Raw genomic sequence first — 22,313 nt, 5'->3', positions numbered from 1 at the left:
GAGCCTCCCGGCCCACCTGAATCACATCATATATCCAAGCTGGAGGTGGCCCAACAGGGTGCTAGAGCCTCCATGCCTGCCCTTATCACATCTTGTATCCAAGCTAGAGGGGGCCAAACAGGATACTAGAGCCTCCATGCCTGCTCGTATCACATCTTGTATCCAAGCTAGAGGCGATACAACAGGGTACTAGAGCCTCCATGCTCACACGTATCACATCTTGTATCCAAGCTACAGGCAATACAACAGGGTACTAGAGCCTCCCTTTAAGAGGTCAATTTTACGCAATAAATGATGCATTTGCTCTGATATTCTAATCACTTACTTATATCAACACTACAATCACACAGCTTCAAAGTTTCATTCTATTCTGACAACTTTTTCTAAGGGAGAATTGGGTTTTGACAATGAGTGTGCATGGCGGGTTCCATTTTATTGGGTTGTGTAAGTTATAAAGTTATTTCTGATCCACAGGACAGGGAATAACTATACTGCTGGAATCACTGGGGTCCCGAATTTTCCTGCATGAATAGAGCGGAGGTTGTACTTGTGTGCTGCTACTTAATTCTTTTCAATGATAGCGCTTAATATTGCCAAGCATTTGTACTTGGCAAATTCTGTCGCCCCAACTTATATGAATAGACCAGTGGCGCCCATGCATAACATGCGGGGACCTTAGGAACCATTGGGGGTCCCAGTGGCGGATTTCTATCAATCGTAAACTTACACCTTATTCTGTGGATAGAAAATAACTGTATAACTTGGCACAATCCCTTTAAAGTATTTAGTTACATGAATTACTGATGCATACTAGATAAAGAAATGATTGCAAATGGCCTTAGAGATAACATACAGTATATGACAGTTTTTATTAGCTGCTTTTTGATTTCTTCATAACTTGCAGGTTGAATTTCATTATCATCTCTCTTGTTGGAGCACTCCTTAGATTTTTTTAATAGCTTGAATATCATAGTGATATCAAAAGCAGGCCTGAACCAGTTGCTTCATCAACCATGGCTTATTGTTAACCCAGTAGTGACTTTGATAGTTTAGTACCCCCTTGCAAAGAAATGGACAAAATAAACAAGACCCTAATCAACTATTTCATTATCAAAGGCATAACCGATGTTCCAGGGTTACAAGCTTTCATTTTCTTACTGGTTCTTCTCATTTATCTTCTCACTCTTGCCGGCAACATGACCATCTTTCTTCTAATTTGCCTGGATCGCCAGCTTCATAATCCCATGTATTTCTTTCTGGGTAACCTGGCCATCCTCGACATATCTTGTTCCACTATTACACTGCATAAACTTCTTGCCATGTTTGTAACAAGAAATAATAAAATTTATTTCCCCTTCTGCATAGCACAGATGTATTTCTTTTCTAGTTTCACATCCATCGAGCTACTAATATTGACGGCTATGAGCTATGATCGATACGTGGCCATATGTAGCCCGTTATATTATTCGAGTGTTATGAACCCTCAAGCTTGTATATCGTTGGCTTTGGCATGCTGGCTGATTGGTTTTATTGAACTTGTGCCCTACACAGTTCTTCTGCTAAAGCTATCCTGTTATAGATCAAACATAATTAACCACTTTTTCTGTGATATTATGCCCATCATTAAGTTGTCTTGTAGTGACACCTCTGCCCTGGAACTCTTGATCTTCACAGAGGGTGTTTTCCTTATGAGTGGGACCCCATTTCTTCTCACTCTCATCTCCTATATGTTTATTATCACATCAATCATGGGGATACAGTCCAGCTTAGGGAGAAGAAAAACATTTTACACTTGCTCTTCACACCTTACAGTTGTGGTTCTACTCTATGGGACTCTTTTCTTCCAGTATCTGAGACCGACCACAGACACATTAGACTCCAATAAAATGTTCTCTCTCTTTAACACCATTGCCGTCCCTGTACTCAATCCCATTATCTATAGCCTAAAAAATAAAGCTGTCAAGTCTGCTCTAAAACGAAGAATATTATTATGATGAATATAAATTAAAGGGGTTGTTCAATTGGGAACAAACCCATCCAGAATGCGAGGTCTAGGGAAAACAGCTGATAGCCCAAGATCCAGATCTCAGCACCACGGTGTTGGAGTATTCCTCTTAATTTAGAATCGTCAATAAGGCTACCGGGATCTGAGTTCTCTCATGTGTCCAAATGAATTAACGATAATTGTCAGAGAAAGAACAAGAGATATTAACTGTGAGAAGTCACCACTGTGCTCTTTCTGCCCAGCCCAGTGTTAAATATATTCATCATGCAAAATAGAACAAAGGAAAGCATAGTGTCCAATTATGATGGCCCACCAGCCTAAGTGTAGCAAATCATACAAAGTCTAGCACTGACAAATGCATACATAACATGATGTTTTGCTTACCTTATCTTAAACTGGTGAGTGAAAGAATGCAGATATAATGACTAAATATGGTCTCCATGAAATGCTGCTTCTACAAGCTTCAACTAAGATACGTATTAATGCTTGAATAATGTTATGTTGTGCTCCTGGGACCTGTGGTTCTGTGGGTTTCCAGGAGCACTGCTGCAGGTGTGGTTGATTTGGCTGGCTGATTGTGTGGAGTTCTCCAGTTAGCCAATCACCATCAACCTGACCAATACCAGCTCCTCTTACTAGATGGTACTGGTCATTTATAATTTTACATTTCCTAAATTACTTGGGTGTTAGGATGCATTCTGTGCAGATCATTATACCATTTGTGTCTTGTTCTGTCAGTCTTCTTTGTAGTCGGCATGCAGTTTGGTTTCTGTCTGTATTTCCCTTGTCTGAACTCTGTGTGATGTTCTGTTTTGGTGTATGTCTGAATTATGTCCTATGTCTGATTTACCCATCTGTTTGTTGGATGCCCAGTCCGTGTTTATTTCTCCTACCCATTTATCGTCCGTTGGTAGGCAGCTTGTTTTGTCTGCCTGTAGGCATGCAGACTCCTTGTGTGGACGATGTCCTGTTTGTGGTTTGCTGTCTTATTTGTATTTGCTCTGTTCGAAGACTGGCCCTTAAAGGAGATGTCTCGAGGCAGGAGTGAATTATTTTTTTTGCCCAGTCCCCCTAATTAAGCAAACATTACTAAGCCCCCCTGTAAATGACTTTTCTAGCTGGTTTGTACTTACCGTTCCAGCGTTTCAGCAACTTATAAAAATTTTCCCAAGATGGCCGCCGGCTCTTTTCCCTTCGCTTGCTGCAGCCCGACGTGCGCGCTCCCGAGACGCTACCAGCTGTGTCTCCCTGACAACCAGACGCCCCGCAGCCGCCGACCGGACCCCTGGAGTGAACACGGCCGACCAGTCACCCACCGCCAGGCAGCAGGTAACCGGCGCAGCCCCCCCCCGGCACAGCAGCAGCCCCCCCATCGCTGCGGCAGCCCCCCCCCGGCACAGCGGCAGCCCCCCCATCGCAGCGACAGCCCCCCCATCGCAGCGGCAGCCCCCCCATCGCAGCGACAGCCCCCCCCATCGCAGCGACAGCCCCCCCATCGCAGCGACAGCCCCCCCATCGCAGCGACAGCCCCCCCATCGCAGCGACAGCCGCCCATCACAGCGGCAGCCCCCCCCGGCGCAGCGGCAGCCCCCCCGGCGCAGCGGCAGCCCCCCCGGCCCATCACTTACCAGGACGGCGGAACAGCTGGACGGCGGGACAGCTGGGCGGCTTCTCCGGACAGCTCGGCAGCTCTGCACCTTCTTCTAACAGAGGATGGTACAGAATGGCCGCTCCAGCGCGCTCCCGAGCAGTGACAGCTCGTCTGCGCATGCGCAGAAGAGCTGTAGCGGGGAGCACACTGAAGCGGCTCGTGCTGAAAGGAGAAGACCGGACTGCGCAAGCGCGTCTAAAAAAGCAAGCTGCCAGCGAATTTAGACGGAACCATGGAGACGAGGATGCTAGCAACGGAGCAGGTAAGTGAATAACTTCTGTATGGCTCATAATTAATGCACAATGTACATTACAAAGTGCATTAATATGGCCATACAGAAGTGTATAACCCCACTTGATTTCGCGAGACAACCCCTTTAAGCACAGTAAAGCTGCCAATACAAAGTGTATGTTTAAAAACAACTAGTGGTTAGGTGTTGATAGGTCCAGTGTTTCTGATACTTATAATATAATATTAGGGGCAAAAGATGTAACTCACTCATTCACAGACAGGTACGGTTGGAGTTGGTCAAAATACAAAATATTTAAGGACCTGTAATAATGCCACCATCATGTGATCAGGGGCGGAGTATGTAACTCACTCAGTCACTCACTCTGGGACAGGTAGTAATGATGATGACAGTTGGAGTTGGTCAAAATATTGAAGGACCTGTGATGACATCACTGTCATGTGATTGGGGCGGAGCATGTAAGTCACTCACTGACGGATAGGTGGGTATTAGTAGGACCTGTGATGATGACAGTTGGAGTTGGTCAAAATATTCAAGGACCTGTGATGACATCACCGTCATGTGATCAGGGTCAGAGCATGTAACTGTCTCACACAGTCACTCACTCACGGACAGGTGGTTGTTAGTATTTTTGATAGAACATTCCCCCTATATAGGTGTATGTTACTTAATCATTCATGTGATCACTATCATTAAGCCTTAACGCATACAACATACAATGTAGTAATCATTTCATAGTATACAGATATATCAGCTCTATGCCACCATAGAACTAGTATACAGTATATATCAAACTTGTGTAACAAGACAATTACTACCTCATTTTGGGAACAGGCGGTGGGTAATATTTAAAGGTTTTAGGCAAAGACATTACTAAGATATACCTTGTTTATGAATATGTATAGCTTATTACGATTAATTTGTTATCATTGGTCCTTATAAATTAGTATGTGCAGTGATGCTGGTCTGAAGGCAAAACTTTCATCCGGGTCGTTGTTTGGTTTGTCTATATGCTCTCCAGAGTTAATTCTTCTCTGGCCATACTTGTATGTTACCTATTTCTAGGATCATTAATTAGTTAACACATATATATTTCTAAACTTACACGCTGGCAGTGTTTAGTAATTATTAATCAGTTAAGCCTACATAAAGGATATAAACTCAATATGTTTATAAAGTATTATATGAGAGATATATACACACACATATATAGACACAGAGTATATTTGCCCTAATATATATATATATATATATATATATATATATATATATATATATATATATATATGTGTGTGTATATGTGTATATAATAAGAATCTTTATTTGTATAGCGACAACTTTTTACGCAGTGCTCGAAAGCCTTCAAACTGCAAACACTCATACAGCATTTGCACTGACAAATTACACCTCTCCAGGCAATAATGGAAGGACCCCTGTCCCTTACAAATCAGGGAAAGTGGGTCACTCCTGCCTAAAAGCAGGGTGATTGTCCCAACAAGGACAGCCCCACTGTCTTCGTTTGGGACCTGGCTATCTCTGATAAGGAACCTGTAGAATGCACAAAAACACACATAGGACACATCACTGTTCACACACACTGTACACAGAACAGGACTGCACATAAAGCACATGTCTGGACACTTGCACAGACATATCACACACGTCACTGTCCACACCAACATAGCAGGTTGTGCATACAACATATAACAGGAACCCCAGCCAGAGCTCACATGCATAAAGAAGGAAAACCAGAGCTAGTCCAAGTGTCCTCACTCCACAGGGAAAGAGAGTCAGCCACCATGCTGAGGTACAGGGATCACTGACAGGCATCACCCACCTGACAGACATATGACATCAGACGTCAGGAGGACGCACCTGCCAATGGATAAGGAGAAACCTGGGGGTGTATGCACCTGTGTGGTCATCGTACCACACACTATTCAATGTATGCACCCCAGAATGCAAGGAGGGGAGGGACAGCAGGTGTCCAGACTGTCCTCAGGGAAGATAAAAGAGAGAGACACTATGGACAAGCATGCAAACACCAGCTCTGAGTGGGATTAACACAGAGATACATAAATTGACAAGCTATCTTTCACAAGAGTATTTATTTGCCACAGACAAGGGGGATTGGCTGGTGGAGAATACCACACCCAGCCAACTCAATTAACCCCTACCTGTGAAGGTGTGCACATGGAAACCTGTCAAACCACAGGTCCCAGACACACAAACTTAACACATACCTTTTTTTCAAAGCAAAATCCAACTTCTAATTATTTGTTTTATTCCTCCCAGTTCCCCCTTCTGCGTATACTTGGGTAATTGGGTTCTTCATGCAAAATGACCTTAAATTTCTCTTAACTGCTCTATGGAAGAGCCAAACAACCTGCATATACCTTTTAGCAAAGTCAAAAATATACTTTTGGATGGACAAAGGCAAGATGATGTATGAGTGAGCATTATGGCTTCTCTCACACCACTATGGAGGTTTGTTCTCGTATGGTGAAACGCAAAAGCACCATATTGACGAAACTAATGCATTTGCCCGTACCAAAATACTTTGTGGAAAAAGGCCATTTGGTAAACCAACTCAAATATTGTGTGATTGATCATGTTTCTGGTTCCAAGATAGGCGGAGATAGGTTTAGGATTCCAAAGAAGAAAGAGTTGAGGAGGATTTACACCTTGGATAGTTTATTTCCAAAAGGCCTGAATATAGAATACAAACATCATGCATTTGTTTCACTGGAGGATCATGTCTCTCCGATCTGTCCATGTGTATGGGAGATATTGATTTTAAATTGTGTATTTTGGTATATGTATGTTAGATTTTTTCATTTTTGCCTGTTTTCTTTCTTTATGTAATTAATGTTTTTTTTATACATTTTTCTGGAGATTTGACATGCTTCACCTCATGCTTCATCCCACCAGCAGAGGGGATATCCTTTGCTCATCTTTGGGCATTGCGCATGATTATTGCTTATGATATGGTGGAAGACAGATGGCTCACTGTTTACTGCCTTGATGGCTGTGTTACTAAAGAAATAGAAGTTGAATATGGAGCATGGGTCCAATGTTATTGGGTTTTGCATGTTATGGGGTGTGTTGGTGGATACTGACTCCTTCTTTAACTATGCTAGATCCTTTTTGGAATGGTCCTAACATGTCTCCACAGCACCCTAGGGCATCCCTAGTCCTTCAATGGACTTGAGAATACATTAAACGCATGGCAGAGGAGCTCCATATCGCAAGAAAGGCTGAACAAGTTAGCACTACTCGAAATAGAAAAAGAATTGGCAAAAACTGTTGATTTTTCAGATATTATAAGTCAATTTGCTCAAATGAAAGCTCACAAAACGCTTTGTAAATGTTTGTACTACTTGTGGAACTCACTTTGTAGTTTGTGTTTTATGAACACTTATCTAATAAAATAACTTTGTTATCTATTGTTTGATTTTTTTCCAGCTTGACTAAAACGCGCAGAGTACCGTAACAAGATTTTTAGAGGGCTAGAGAGTAGATGGGCTGGGGAGCAGCGTATGACGGGGGGCCCTGAAAAAATGCGGGGGCCATGCTGTGACCTTCCCAATTTCCAAATTCAGACGTTTTTGCTTTTGTTCATCTTTGCTGGTGTTATTGTACACTGCTGCTTCTTAGCAGCTGGGCTGAGATAGTCATGTGAGCATATCATGTGACCTTGAGAAAACACCTGACCGCTGTGGTTCAATTGCCTGCTATGCTTGGATAGGGTGTAAGCATGCTCATTATGTGAGATATTGATGTCCACGCCCATTGATCTCCACACTTAGGGCGGCCTCACACAGATGCAAGCGCACTTTACCAGTGCGTTTGCTTAGTGTTTTTGCACGCTTGACCTTGCAAGTTTGTGCGGGTTTTTGCCATTTTTTGCACTCATATTTGCGTGTGAAAAAAAACAAGCACAATCTTGCTCGCATTAATATCAATGTCAATTAATTTTAATTAGTTTAATATGTTCTATTTTTGTGCGCAAATATGCATGAAAATCAAACATGTTGCATACTTTTTTGCGTGAACAAAATGAGCGCACAAAATATGCTGATGTGAATTAACATATTGAGATCAATCGGCTCTATTCACTGCGTATTGCGCGTGCTAAATTTGTGTGCAGACAAATACATCCGTGTGAATAAGCCCTTATCGCTATACAGGAGTCACATGTTCTGCTTTAGGTGAGCGCTTCTATGTACTTATACGGTGATGTGTATTGTGATTCATTACTATTGGTGTAGATGCTTGTTCTTTCTTATATATATCTTATGCATTGCCTGTCATTATGCCGACGGGTCGAAGCGTTGCTGCTGGTGACGGAGGAATAAATGTAACTTTTACTATTTTTTGCACCTTTAGGGCTCCCACCCACTAGCATTTTTTTTCACTGCGAAATTCGCATGTTTTTTTTTTCTACACGGGGTCTATGGGACTTGTAAAGCTAAAATCGCGATCGCGCAAAATCGCGATTTAGGCCTCCTTCCCACGAACGGATTTCCGCCGCGTAATTCGCGGCGAAAATCCGCTGCGTTGCCCGCAGCTATTAGGTTCTATTGAACCTAATAGCACAATGCTCACGATGCGTAATTCCACCGCGGAATTACGCACCGCGATTTCTCCCGTCCTCACCCGCAGCATGCTCTATTTTCTGCGGGTGAGGACGGGCTGTACGCACTGACGGCTTCCATTGCAGTCAATGGAAGCCGTCCGTTCACGCTATCTCCCGCTGTAACCAGCGGGAGATAGCGTGAAAAAACGCTTTCCCGCCCACCGCCGCGCGTCATATGACGCCGTATGACGCGGCCGGCCGCGTCACGTGACACGGCCGGCCGCGCACGTGACACGGCCGGTGACGCTTTGGCGGTGGGCGGTGACGGGCGGTGACGCGGCGGCGGTGGGCGGGGAAGCGATTTCACGCTATCTCCCGCAGGTAAGTATAGGGGCTCTGGGGGGCGCCGTGACGGGCTTCACTGCGTAATATTACGCGGCGGAGCCCGTGACGCTCGTGGGAAGGAGGCCTTACCGCGAAATCGCGATTTTGCGCAATCGCGATTTTAGCTTTACAACTCCCATAGCCCAAAGACCCCTGCAGAAAAAAAAAAACGCTGCGAATTTCGCAGTAAAAAAACGCTAGTGGGTGGGAGCCCTTAAGCGGTCACATTCTTTGATTCTTTTGCTATTTTTTGGTCCTTTGGACTCTGTTTAGTGACTTTGCATAATTGATCATGGCTCGGTATAGGAGTGGTGCTGCTGACATAGACTTCATCCAAGGGCCGTTCTCAAGTCATTGTGGCCATGCTCTACATCTCGCACATGAGCAGAGAGCAAAGTGATAGGTGCATTCGCAGTTGATTTGTCCGTGTTGTGGTCAGATTCATGAAATCCAACTGCGCATGCACCAATCACGAGGCTAGTGGCACTTGCACAAGATGCAGTCCGCAGCAGTGATGACAGAGTGGGGTGGTGTTTGAGGAGGTACGCAGGCCTCCCAAGATGGTCCGCTTATCCCACCACGGATGGTCCGGCACGCACACTGGACCGATCAAATTTGTGTGCAGCACAGGAAAACTAAAACCCTGATTTTACAGGTAGAGGATAGGTAAGAAAGTAATTATGTAATTGTCCATTACATCACAGCTTAAATGATATAGAGGGTTTAATAGGTGAACACACGGTGACAGCTTCCCTAAAAGATGGTTTATAGTTCAAAACTTCAGTTTTCACCTAAATATATGGACATTACACTTAATAAACCATTTTAAAAATAGGATTATTATACAATAAAAAAATCACAGGCAGAAAGTACGAACCCCTTAATATTACATTCACATGTTCATCAAAATATCTCAAACAAAGCCTCTGGCTTTGGGACAAAATTCTCTGCTGCCCCTCTGATCTGCTGGTTCTGGCCCTGTTTTCTGCCATCCAAGATGGCTGCAGTAATTTAACTACCTAATGCACACTGTGATCATATGTCCAGCTCTGGCCAATCACAGAGCAGGTAAAGTACATTAGTAGTCTAACACTACCAATGCACTGTTGGGATTAAGTAGTCTAAAGATTCCATTGGCCATCTCAAATGGCCAAGATCAGGAACTGCAACTGGTGGCATGGAGGGACAGCAGAGAAGAACAACTTGAAGTAATATACCCCCTAGAAACCAGATTTACCACCCCAAAATGCATAATGAAATTACATATTTGGATTTTGATGCAGACCAGTGCTATCTGTGATAGCGGTAACTGAGAACTACACAGACATTACATATTAACATGTTTATATGACCACACAATTGAAGGGACCATTTAAATCCTCTAAAATCCAGTGATTTTGATCCATATGTGGCTTTATTTCAATAAGGAAGCGACAACATCTTACCACTTGTGGTATAATTGTTATGCATTTTTCAGATTAAAAATTGCACATTATATCGCTGCTCTCACACGCACCATTTTTTACAGCGTTTAACTACACACTGTAAAATGACTTCATTGAGTTCAATTGGGCTTCTCAGACAAGCGTTCGAACGCAACGTCTCTAATGCCGCGATTTTCGAACACTGTCTGCTCTACTTTCTACTTTTTAATGCACCTCTTCACCCATTGTAATGATGAGGCGTGTTAAAAAACGCTGGCAAACGCTGTCAAACGTGTTTAAAGATGCAGTTCAAAACAGCGTTACAATGCCGTGTTTAAAATGCAGCGTTTTAACAGATGCCTATGTGAGAGCAGCCTAATGGCTATGCACATAAATAACAAAGCTGAACACGCTACCTCTATAATCACATTTTTTTCAATTAAAAGTCTATGGAAACCTTTGTTCATGAAAAATCAATATACACTTATGTTACTAAAAAAATGTCCTCACGCATTTAGAAAGCGTCATACTAGGTTTAAAGACTCTCCTACATTCAAGTTTCTGGCTTCTGGGGGGAAAGGGTGAGGGGATCATAGCATTGATCAGTCGGTCTCTTTTAAGAAGGTGCACAATCTCAGCTCCCTATCTCCTCTTCTCTTTTAGAGGCTGTGTAGCATAACCATGCCCATTTAATACAACACAGCTATCTCTCAGTTTATTACATCCTACAGAGTAGCTGCTGGTCCTGTTCCCTCTCGCTGCTGATAAGAATAGAAAATTCACCTGAGCTGAATTAAAGCCCCCTGTAATAGTAGCTTTCTCTGCTCTCCTCCCCATCTTCTGCACTGTCATTCAGCCCACTGTAATAGCTCAGTGTAAAGGCAGTAAATGCACCTTAACAGCAGGTGAGCACGCTGTGGAGGAGCTGAGGAACAACCCATCAGTTTACTCTGACTGGGTTTCAGTCCTGCAGTCTGCAGTGTTTTGGAAAACAACACTAGCAGAGAAATCAAATAATCAGACATTTTTAGTGAAAACCAATTACAAAATGTTTTTGTTTCCAAAACACATTGATTAAAGAAAAGTGCAAAGCTGTACAGAGCCTTCAAGTATTTTGGATTCAGTTCCTCCATCTGGGTGCTTGTATGTATTTACTTTATGCATTTATATAACGCTTCCATATTCCGCATCGTTGTACGCAGATTGTTATCACTTACATCCGGTTATATGAAGTCTAACCACAATACAGACATTTACTGTCACACATTTACAATCCAATGCTGCAAAAGAAATACAGTATGTCAGCCGCACTCAAATCGCCAAGTATAGAAAAATACTGTGGCTGGGGAAAAAAATGGTCACATCAGATGCGTGTAAATAATGCCAAGCCAACCTCAAGGTTGCAGACCATCAACCAAGAAATGAACCAATATATAGAAAAAGAGGAGGCAGCATAAACGGTGCTTCAAAAGATAAAAAGATGTATCTTTTATTGTTCCATTTTTAAAAAAATGGAACCGTCTGCCTTTTTAAAAAAAAAATGGAACAATAAAAGATACATCTTTTTATGTTTACAATCCAATGCTGATGCTTAGATGATAAACTTTTATATCAGCATTTTACAAATAAAAGAACCTTCTGACAGGCTGAACTTCCTGTTCCCTCGGATCCCCCTCCACCCTGATATACAGCATTTTATCCCTACATATCATTCATGTTAGGAGTCAAAATAGATTTAGAAATCATTGATTACACAGCAGTTTTTTATCCCCTGATATTATGGGTTCTGTCTACATTGGGGCTCATTATTTTCAAATTCTCCTATTAGTATGTTTTTGGAATGTCGGAATGATGTACAACATTTGACAAGACACCCTGGACCTCCTTAGGAAATGGTATTTATTTTATGTGCGCACAGACACTGGTGGATTGACATCCCAAGCCCAGTGTGTCTATACAAAGAAATTCCAACAACGTTATACAGCGTGGGCCGGCTTATTCATAGTCTGCCTGGTGTTTTAAGTTTTGAGTGCAAAACAGTCTAAAATTTCTGAGTGTGAACATTTGTATTTAGATCAAGAGGGGTGTCCTCTCTGCATTTGTATATTATATATGTGCCCCATGCAAACCAGTTTCATCAGCCTGATGAAGGGTTGATAGAAGACCCAAAAGCGTGCTGTAGCATTATGTATTTTTGTTAGCCATTAAAAGATATCATATCTACAAGAATACTTGGTTTCTCTTACTGAGAACAATCACAGTAAAACCGTTGTTGCTCAACCATTCTCTGTGTTCACAGGTACATTTTTTTCAGTCTCTGATTTAATTTTTGCCCTCTCTCTCTACCCTGCATGTTCAACGCTGTTACTTAGTATACGACCCATACCTTACCTAAGACTTCTCTCTCATACGATACAGGTCCTGGCTTGAAACCACTCGACACACCAACACAAGCACTTACAGTTTGATCACCTGGTCACAATTTTAGAGAAACCCCTGGAGCTGCTTTATTTCCACCACTTACAGCACAGATCTGTAATACAGAAAGAACTCCTCTCCTTGCAGTCTGTAGAGCTCTCCGTAATTTGCTGAAACCGCTCAATGTGCACCTTATTCTACTCTCTATAGTAGCATAACAAGGTACCTTATCCTGGGAGATATACCTGAACAATATTGCTAAGTACTCCTGTTGTCCTGCTTAAATCTCAGATTATATGGTCAATGCAGAAGGATATATACTTGAGAGAACAGAAGTAAAACCAAGATTATGCCAAATTAATATATTCTCTGTCTATCTCAACAACAAGAGGGTATAAAGAAACTGTTTCTTTGGTCAGGTACAATATTTCAAATACATTTCAAATTTGCCATATTCAATTGCTACCATCTACAGTGTTAAATCATCACAATTGTCTGTAAATTTACAACATGGTAACTATGCATTGGACTTGGACGTCCACTGTCTTTTCAGGAATGTCAGTCAGAGGTTGAAGAAGAGGGGGTGAGTGAAATATCACCAGAACCCACGCATTCCAAAGACACCAGTATAGGATATAGCGTATAACATACCTTCAGAACTTATTGAACCATCAAATTATTTTAATAACACAGCAAACTTTTATTCACTCAAATTGCTACTGTAGCATTCATTCACAATCTCATTTCAGGGCAATAAAATCATGTAAGTTCATAGCACTAAAACACTTACCTCAATTGTCCAGACAGCATTCACATACGGATTTAAAACTCTACCCAAAAGCACACCTCTCTGTCTGCTGGTTCTTTGCATGGATCAAAGCATGACAGGTGTGCCCTTTTTCTCTAGTGCAGATGGTCAATCACAGCCTCAGGAAAAAACAGACACTTTGGAAGAAATCTTACTTTTTGTAGCTTGCACTCTGTCTGTTTATTAATCGACAGGCAGAAGTTTTAATAAAGGCACATGCTTGGATTACAATAATTCAAATTTTATATAATTCATTTATTACCATTGGTTGATAAAACATAAACATAATATGAATATGCAACATAAGGAATTTAACATCTAAAATTAAAGTAAAAAACCATGCAAGCACAGAAAAATTCATACATGATTAATAGAGATGAGCGAGCGTACTCGGAAAAGCACTACTCGCTCGAGTAATTTGCTTTATCCGAGTATCGCTGTGCTTGTCCCTGAAGATTCGGGTGCCGCTGCGGCTGACAGGTGAGTCGCAGCGGGGAGCAGGGGAGAGCGGGCGGGAGAGAGGGAGAGAAAGATCTCCCCTCCGTTCCTCCCCGCTCTCCCCTGCAGCTCCCCGCTCCGTGCCGGCACCCGAATCTTCAGGGACGAGCACAGCGATACTCGGATAAAGCAAATTACTCGAGCGAGTAGTGCTTTTCCGAGTACGCTCGCTCATCTCTAATGATTAACTTCTCAGAACATAAAAGTACAGTAATTTTAAACAATAAGTTATTTAGAAAGAAATAGGAGACCAGGGCGCAATGACCAGAGACATTCAATCTAGGACCTTGGAATGTTCTAATCATTCAGGTCCCTCTTTATTCTTCAGCACATTTGAGCAAATTTTGTTAAAGGAAAAGTTCAAAACATTAACACAGACTATATCGTACAAAATGGAAGGAGCATACTATAAGACCGTGAAGAGAAAATGGAGTCGTATTCATTTTACTAACAGCAGCATAAAGTCACATGACATGTTTTCCGTGGATCAGTCTCAGTGTTACTCTACATTAGATCAAAAAATCCAGTGACCGGAGCAAATTCCAATGAGGCCTGCTCATTGATACTAGACTAGCTGGGGGCTCACTGCCAACCACAGGGGGGTTTCTCATGTAACAGTTTGGAGAATATAAAGGAAATGATGTGATTAAGGAAAAGCATCCTGTGAAAGGGGATCCTATGGTTAGAAACAAATTGTCACCAAAATTGGTAAGAGGAGGATGTCAAGAATTATTCCAAAGAACTGGCGCTGCTCACTCAAGTGCTGGTGCTTCAACTAACATGTGACCCTCTTCTGTTGTGTGATTTCACACTAATCTAAGCACCTTTCAACTGGATCATAAAATAATGGCATTTGCGTTGAATAGCTGACTTCACATCTGTATTTTTCAGGCTATAGATAATTGGGTTTAACATGGGCACTACAGCTGTGTTGAAAAGAGCTATAAGTTTATTGGACTTGAAGGTACCAATTGGAGTCAGATACTGACAGACAAGACTAGAGTAATGGAGACCGACTATGGTGAGGTGGGAGGAACAGGTATAGAAAGCTTTAGCTCTCCCAATACTGGACTGTATTCTTATTATGGCAGTAATAATAAACACATAAGAGATGAAGGTGAGAAGAAATGGAGTGAAGGTTGAAAGTAGGACCCCCTCAGTGAATATCAGTAACTGTATGATGGAGGTGTCATTACAGGTAAGATCAATCAACGGCATGATATCGCAGTAGAAATGGTTAATGACGTGAGACGTGTAACATGTGAACCTTGCTACAATAACCATAGAAGGTAAAATTTGTAAAAAACTAATTGCCCAACAGAAAGAGGCTAACGCTGCACAGAATCTGTCATTCATTAGTGTCATATAATGCAATGGGTGACAAATGGCGACATAACGGTCGTAGCTCATTGCCGTGAGTAGTATCAACGCATTGCCAGATAGCCAGCAAAAAATATACATCTGTACCATACAGGCAATAAAGGCTACTGTATTATTGCCTGTTACAAACATGAAGAGGACCTTATGTAGGGTAACTGTGGTGGAAGATAAGTCTAAAATGGAAAGGTTACACAAGAAGTAGTACATGGGGGTGTGGAGCTCAGAGTCCAAGAAGACCAGGAGAAGAATGGTGATGTTGCCACCAAATGTGATGAGATATATGAGAAGAACCAAGAAGAAGACAAGAGCTTGCAGATCAGGAACATCCGATATCCCTTTCAAAATGAAGTAACACACCATTGTTTTATTTTTAGGATCCATAGACAGATGGAGATATTCCATAAGAGGACAGTATGTGGTTCCTAGACACTTCTAGTCATGGCCAACTCCTAAAGCAAGGGTTAATATATTGTATTATGAATTAACCTCCAGTTCTCTTCAATAATGCAATCAAGTGCAGTAGGACAGCAACAACATATATTACATGTTGAGGGTCCATATTGGTAGATGTCCAGCAGGTGTGCTCAATAGTGAAATAATATAAATTGCCGAGTTTCAAGAAAAAATTTCTATGGTCTTTATGCACAAACACTTCTGTTATATTTATGGGAGTCTTACAATCTCCAGATGAGCTTCATAACGAGTCCTTAAGGGATTGTTCTCCAACGTGACTTGTTATTTTGTTATTATTTGCAATCTCTTAATTTATGCGATTATTTTTGCATCTGCTGTTTGAGAGATACATACAGTAAAATACATTTTTGGCCCCACTAAAACAAAAAAGAAGAAAGTAATGGCCGAAATAAAATATCTAGAGTAAAAATATATAAAAACGGACTTTTGATAAATGATAAAAGTCTGATAAGTGGAGATCTCACTGCTGAGAACCCTATTGATCCTGAAAAACAGGTTCACTGAACCCCCTGCAGTGAAGAGGAGATTGAATGGAGCAGGCGATCATGCATGCGCAGTGCTGTTCCATTCATCTCAAGTGAGTCCGCCAGAGATAGCTGAGCACATCTATTCAGCTATTTCCATCAAGCCCATTGAAAAGAATATGGCGGCACCGCATACATGCTAAGGGGAGCTACAGCTAGCAAGAGTGGCAGCAGGTAACTTGAATCACGGTGATTATCACTAAAACTTTTTTCAACCAATGGCAGCTGTAGCGGGTGAAATGGGTATTTATGCTTTTTAGTATAGATTGTAGTCGTAACGCCAATGTTGGGTAGCACAATAATGAAATTAATAGGAATAATGCAGAAGCAGAGAGTAAGTTGCAATTAGTAGGGTCACTTTTACTAACACTTGTAGATATCCACTGAATTACAACTTTCATAAAGACACGTTTGCATGGAGACTAAACAGCAGTAAATTGTATATAAGCAGAAATGGCGGAGAGTGCAGACTGTGGAGACGTTTAGTATTAAACCACTGGTTAAACTGACTGGGAGCCCAATTGGATTTTTCTAATAGGGGAGAACAGTGTACAAATGCAGAAATGGCCATAGCCCATGGGGCAACCTGTGAGGGGCTCTCCAGCCCTGTTATTTGAGAATGGGGCCTAACTGCACTTTCCTAGACCAGGCTTCAGGTGTCAAGTAGCACTTTCAATCATGGTTCCAGATTTGGATTTGGTTGCTTGAGGTCCTGAGACTTGGCATTTCCTCCAATCCCAGGCTCTGTATTGTTCCCACACCACTGTCTTCTGACCAATTCTGTTATTTATCTCATTTGCCCAATACCAAAAATCACTGCCTGTAACCAATAGCAAGGGTCTATCATACCTTGTTGATAAAACCTAGGTGTAATACCGTTGGCCCAGGTAGACAGGCCAAACTACCTGATTAGACTTCGTCCCCAGGTGCAGTGTGGGGAGCATAGGCCATTAGTGTTTCTGCACTCACTGTTTTATCATCACTGTTCAGTTGGTGGAATAACAATAACTCCACCTAATCCCAACAGGAACAGAGCTCCCTGTAGTCTCTTGGGGTATGAATCTTAGTTGCAAACTTGAGAACTGGTCACTGAGTAGTCTCTTTGGGTGCAGTTCTTGATGGTTAACGCATGAGTTCACTGAGTAGTCTCTCAGGGTGTGATATTGTTACATAGCACATAACTTGTAAATCCATTGGTTATTCAGAAAGGAATGTCCTTAGCCCTGGGAGCAGACAGGAAGTCATCTGAAGTCATTCTTTGTGAACATATCAAGCTGGGTATTTGGTGTTATCAGCATGGTAGTAGTCACTTATGGTTCATTATTCCTCAGATTTATCAAATGGTTTAGATACAAAGTCATGCGGCTGGTGATGTCAAAGGTTAATGTTTCTTCTGGTTCTGAACGGGAATCAATAGTTGAGGCTTGTTCTTTTTGAATTGAGGTCTGTGCTTGTGGCCTAGTGACACATAACTTTCACCTGTTTCTGTTTACTAACTTGGGTGTTGTGTTGGGTTTGGCAATTTGGTACAGATCTCCAATTACACTGTATGGGTTTATTTCCCATCTCTCATCAAGCTTTCCAGATCTTTGTTCTTTTTTCAGCCCCACTTGATCTCCAACATTAAGTGGTTTGGCATGTGCTCATTTGTTAAAGTCTTTCTCTTGCTTTTGATGTACACTACAGCTTTCATTCTCTGATCCACGATCTTTTGGGCTTCTTTCAGTCGTCTTTGATGGTTGTCTACCCAATTGCTGGAGGGTAATGGATTTATCTATCAGGGACTTGAACTCTTAGGGCTATTAGCGGACCAAAAGATAGTAGGTTGTATACCCTGTGGAACAGTGTACAGTATTATTATACATGCAGATAAATTCTAGAAGTATATCAGGGCAATCCATTTTCTTGTTTGATGGGATGTTCTTAAGAGGTTGAGTATGGTCTATTTCATCTTTTCATAGAGACGACTTCCTTATTGGTGATCAGTGGTGGTTCTCAATTTAGTGCATTGGTATAGTTGGCACTATCATAGATGGGAGAGATGGGGAGACCGCAATCGATCCCACCTCTATCACCAATTTGTCATGGATTGACTAAACTGAGTACTCTCGCTGCTGAACACACTGGTCATGGCAGAGTATCAATTGATCACTCTAGCAAGATTGTAAGCATGGAGTCATTAGAATACAGGTGGATTTGTACCCAGCTTTCCCAAGCTTCTGCATGCATGCAGAGCGAAAGATCAAATTCTCACGTGATCCAGTCTAACGGCACTAGCGCTCTACAATACCCACACACACTCCCTGCCACCACAAGCTATTGTTTCCCAGGTAAACTGGAACCCAGACTTATGAATTATTAACACACTCTTCAAATTTATGGCTCATTTTAAAATGAACAAGGTTCGACTAATAAATTGCAGGTTTATTCTAAAAAAGACTAGCCATGCTAAATACTTATATATACACACAGAAAATAGAGGAAAAGATGTTACAGTGGAGATAAGGTTTACAGGTATACATAACAAACAGTATTTAAAATTAAACAAGGAAGAAATAAGGCAGGTACCAGATTTGGGATGTTCGGCCCGATATTCTGATTTGTGCGCGGGAGGCAAAGGGAAAGTCCTTACACTTTCGTGTATCTCCGAAAGTCTGACAACTGGGTCTCTCTGAAGTCCTAGTTTTTAAAGTTTCCCCAGAACACACCTTCACCCTACCCCCTCTGAGGTCATTTAGAGAAGGGTGGGGTAAATATGTATAGACCTGTGAAAAAACATAACTCCCCATTTTTGGCCATATTTCTGCAGGAGATCCTCCGATCGAGAATATATGCCTGGCATATTTATGGTCATGATTTGTTATTTGCTCAGCAATACCAAATATGACACTGAAATTATTACCAGGTAAGCGGATATGCCCTCGCCCCAATGAGTTTAGATGTGTTTTGTTCAGCTTTTTATTCACTGAGACAAACAAAGGCTCTAGAGCAAAGTTGAGCTATTCACTGAAAGGCCTAAGCTAAAATATAACTTTTATTAGATAAACAATAAAAAACTATTCCTCACGCAAGATAGTTGTATATACATAAAAAGTGGACAAACACACAAACATATGAAAAATATCCACGATACTGGTGGATGGAGAGGTTAAGGAATTTGGTGGGTATGTTTATTAAATTCCACCTTTATTTTATGTTTACTAGGTGCCTCATCAAGGCAAACCCCCGATTAAATCAGGTCCTTGAATAGTAAATTTATCAATTTTAAAGTGGGTATGCTCTGGTGCTAATATGTACGATATGCCTTAGAGCAACCACTATAATCAACTGTTATATGATGTCAATATAAGTATGACCGAGGACAACCTAGGTTTCACTGACCACTAATAAAGGAATTGTCTAACCAGGTGATTTAGATCTTTCAGACTTAATTTGTGAGTCTGTGAGATAACGGAGTGTCAGCACAACTTGGTTGATGCCAAAATTGTCCTGTACAGTTTCCCTGACCTCTCCATCCACCAGTATCGTGAAGATTTTTCGTATGTTTGTCCACTTTTTATGTATATACAACTATCTCCCGTGAGGAATAGTTTTTTTATTGTTTATCTAATAATAAAAGTTATGTTTTGTTCAGCTGGCCCACCCAATTCTGAAAATATGATTCACATCAGGCTAGGACCTTCACACAACCAATAATATTTTTTAAATATTTTTCCCTAATTTGAATGTCAGAGCTCGCACGTCTGTGAGAACCCAGCTCCTAGGTGAATGATTTTCCTTAGAATTCATTAACAAGTAAATGGTCACACAATTGGGTTTCCTCATGTTTATTCTAAACCAAACAGACAAGTGGAGAAAAGAAAGTAAGGGGGTTATTTACATCACAGCTCTTATACAAGGTAAGATGAGCCCAGTTGCCTTTCCAAATGCGAATATCTTCAGGCAGGAGTGAATAAATGGGTGAAAGGTTGACTGAAAACTACAAATGCAATCTAAAATGGCTGATGGCACACCAGTCTCTATTTCACAGGCACCCTGTCAACAAGCATTCAAAGACAGGTCCACAATCGGATAATATTTTCTCAGGGCAGTATTTTCTCAGAGCAGTAATTTTTTCAGTTAGATCATAAATGGGTAGTGCAATTGTAAACTAAGTGTAGTGGTCGATGATTGTCAACCACATGGTTGTAACCAGTTTTACTAGGTTCTTCGGGTGATCTAATGCAACAAGTTTCAAAGGTTGCTTACTGGTCATGTAGAGGTGCTGTCAGGACTCGAACCTGGCAGCTCTGTATGTTGAGCTATCCAGTTTGCTGGACAGCTCCCTTACTAAATTCTAGCATTGTCCTTGTTCCGGTTATGTTTCCCTGTCTGTCTCCGCCCATTCCCTTGATTAGGCACAATATAAAACCCTGGCCCTACCACTCCCTCAGTGCGTATTTACTTAGCTTGGAGCCCTCACCCTCTAAACCAGCTCCTACCTCTACTTGCTCCCTTTAAAAAAATCACCCTCTCTGTGTACTGACCACTGGCTTGTTCCTGACTACGTCTCTGCTGACCTCTGTACTGCATCACCCTCTTTGTGTACCAATCCCTGGCTTTTTTGACCACGTTGCTCGCCCTTGCTGGCTAGCATCCAAGACTCCAATCCAGTGCCAGACCATTACAGGCAGTTTTTGGTCAGTTTTTACTCTATTTCTGGTTTTACAAGTTGGACATTCTTGACACCAACTCTCAATGTCCTGTGCAATAAAAGCTTTGTCCCACTGTAGCTTCGGTCTTTTCTATCCCATAATGTCCTGATTGATTATGATATGCTGATAGCACTAGATTAGCATGTCTTCAAGGAATCAGAATTTGATGAAGTGTATTACCAATGATTGGGTCAATAGCTTCTCTGTATATTAAACCCTTCTTTAGAAATAGTCTCTTTCTTTGCCTCCTCAAGCATTGAAATTCAGGGTCATTATTTCCTCAGTGAACTGTTTTAGGGATGGTACAGTGAACAAGAAATTCCTGTATTTCCCCTAACGTTCTGCTTGATTATTACTTCCCCTAATGTTTTGCTCTCATTTTGAAGAGAAATCCACTGTTTTTCTTAAACCAAGTTGCTAGGTACGGAAACTTGAACTGCGTTTTGGGTTTCATGATGGAAATAGAAATCTGTCATTTCAATCTTCTCCTACTAGTCTTCTTCAATAAGAGAATTGGTTTGTAAACAGGATAACGTATCAGCATGGTCATTGATTTTACCAGCATGATACTTAAGAGCTCAGTCACACGGGCGCATCCGGGCGCGGATGCGCCCGTGTTACTGCAGGATAAGATGGCCGCACTGCAGGTGCAGACGACTCTCTGCACAGCCGGAAGAAAGAACACATGCCCGGCTCCATTGCCGGTCATGTGTTCTTTCTTCCGGCAGTGAGGAGAGTCGTCCGCACCTGCAGTGCGCTCGTCTTATCCTGCAGTAACACGAGCGCATCCGGGCGCCGATGCGCCCGTGTGACTGAGCCCTAATGATAAAATCTAAATTGGCCTATTTTGATGCCTGCATTTGTTCCAGAGGTCCCAATTTTGCCTTTTTTTTAAATAGGCTAATGGATTGTTGGATATATGCAGTGAATGATGATGCGGCTATGTAATCTTTAAATTTTTCTGTTATGGCCCACACTAAGGCAAGAAATTCCAGTTTAAAGGAACTATAATTCTGATCATTGCACTCTGCGCCTTTAAGAGAACAAGTGGCGAAGGAGATAACTCTTTCTTCTCCATTTTGAACTTGACTTAAGATGGCACCAAGTCCTTGTTTACTGGCATCAGTGTATAGGCAGAACGGTTGATTCTAGTCAGGATACCCCAGTACAAAGGGAGTAATCAATTTTTGCTTTAGTCATTGGAAAGCTAATTCATGCTCTTCC

At 41.8% G+C, this 22,313-nt stretch overlaps 2 protein-coding genes across 2 annotated transcripts; one reads left to right on the top strand and one right to left on the bottom strand.

The window, feature by feature from the left end:
• The first annotated feature begins 1,070 nt into the window (after positions 1 to 1,070).
• On the top strand, positions 1,071 to 11,674 carry LOC136581098 (olfactory receptor 5AR1-like). Its single transcript, XM_066582085.1, has 2 exons — positions 1,071 to 1,984; positions 11,605 to 11,674. Exons 1-2 carry the CDS (start codon positions 1,071 to 1,073, stop codon positions 11,672 to 11,674), a joined length of 984 nt encoding a protein of 327 aa, XP_066438182.1.
• Positions 11,675 to 14,833: 3,159 nt separating this feature from the next.
• On the bottom strand, positions 14,834 to 15,778 carry LOC136581096 (olfactory receptor 6C1-like). The gene has a single exon (XM_066582084.1). It carries the CDS (start codon positions 15,776 to 15,778, stop codon positions 14,834 to 14,836), a length of 945 nt encoding a protein of 314 aa, XP_066438181.1.
• Positions 15,779 to 22,313: the final 6,535 nt, after the last annotated feature.

Source organism: Eleutherodactylus coqui, chromosome 10 (assembly GCF_035609145.1).
Source record: "Eleutherodactylus coqui strain aEleCoq1 chromosome 10, aEleCoq1.hap1, whole genome shotgun sequence".
In the NCBI taxonomy this organism is placed as follows: domain Eukaryota; kingdom Metazoa; phylum Chordata; class Amphibia; order Anura; family Eleutherodactylidae; genus Eleutherodactylus; species Eleutherodactylus coqui.
The sequence above is the reverse complement of the archived record's forward strand: the minus strand, read 5'-3'. Positions and strand labels throughout refer to the sequence as shown.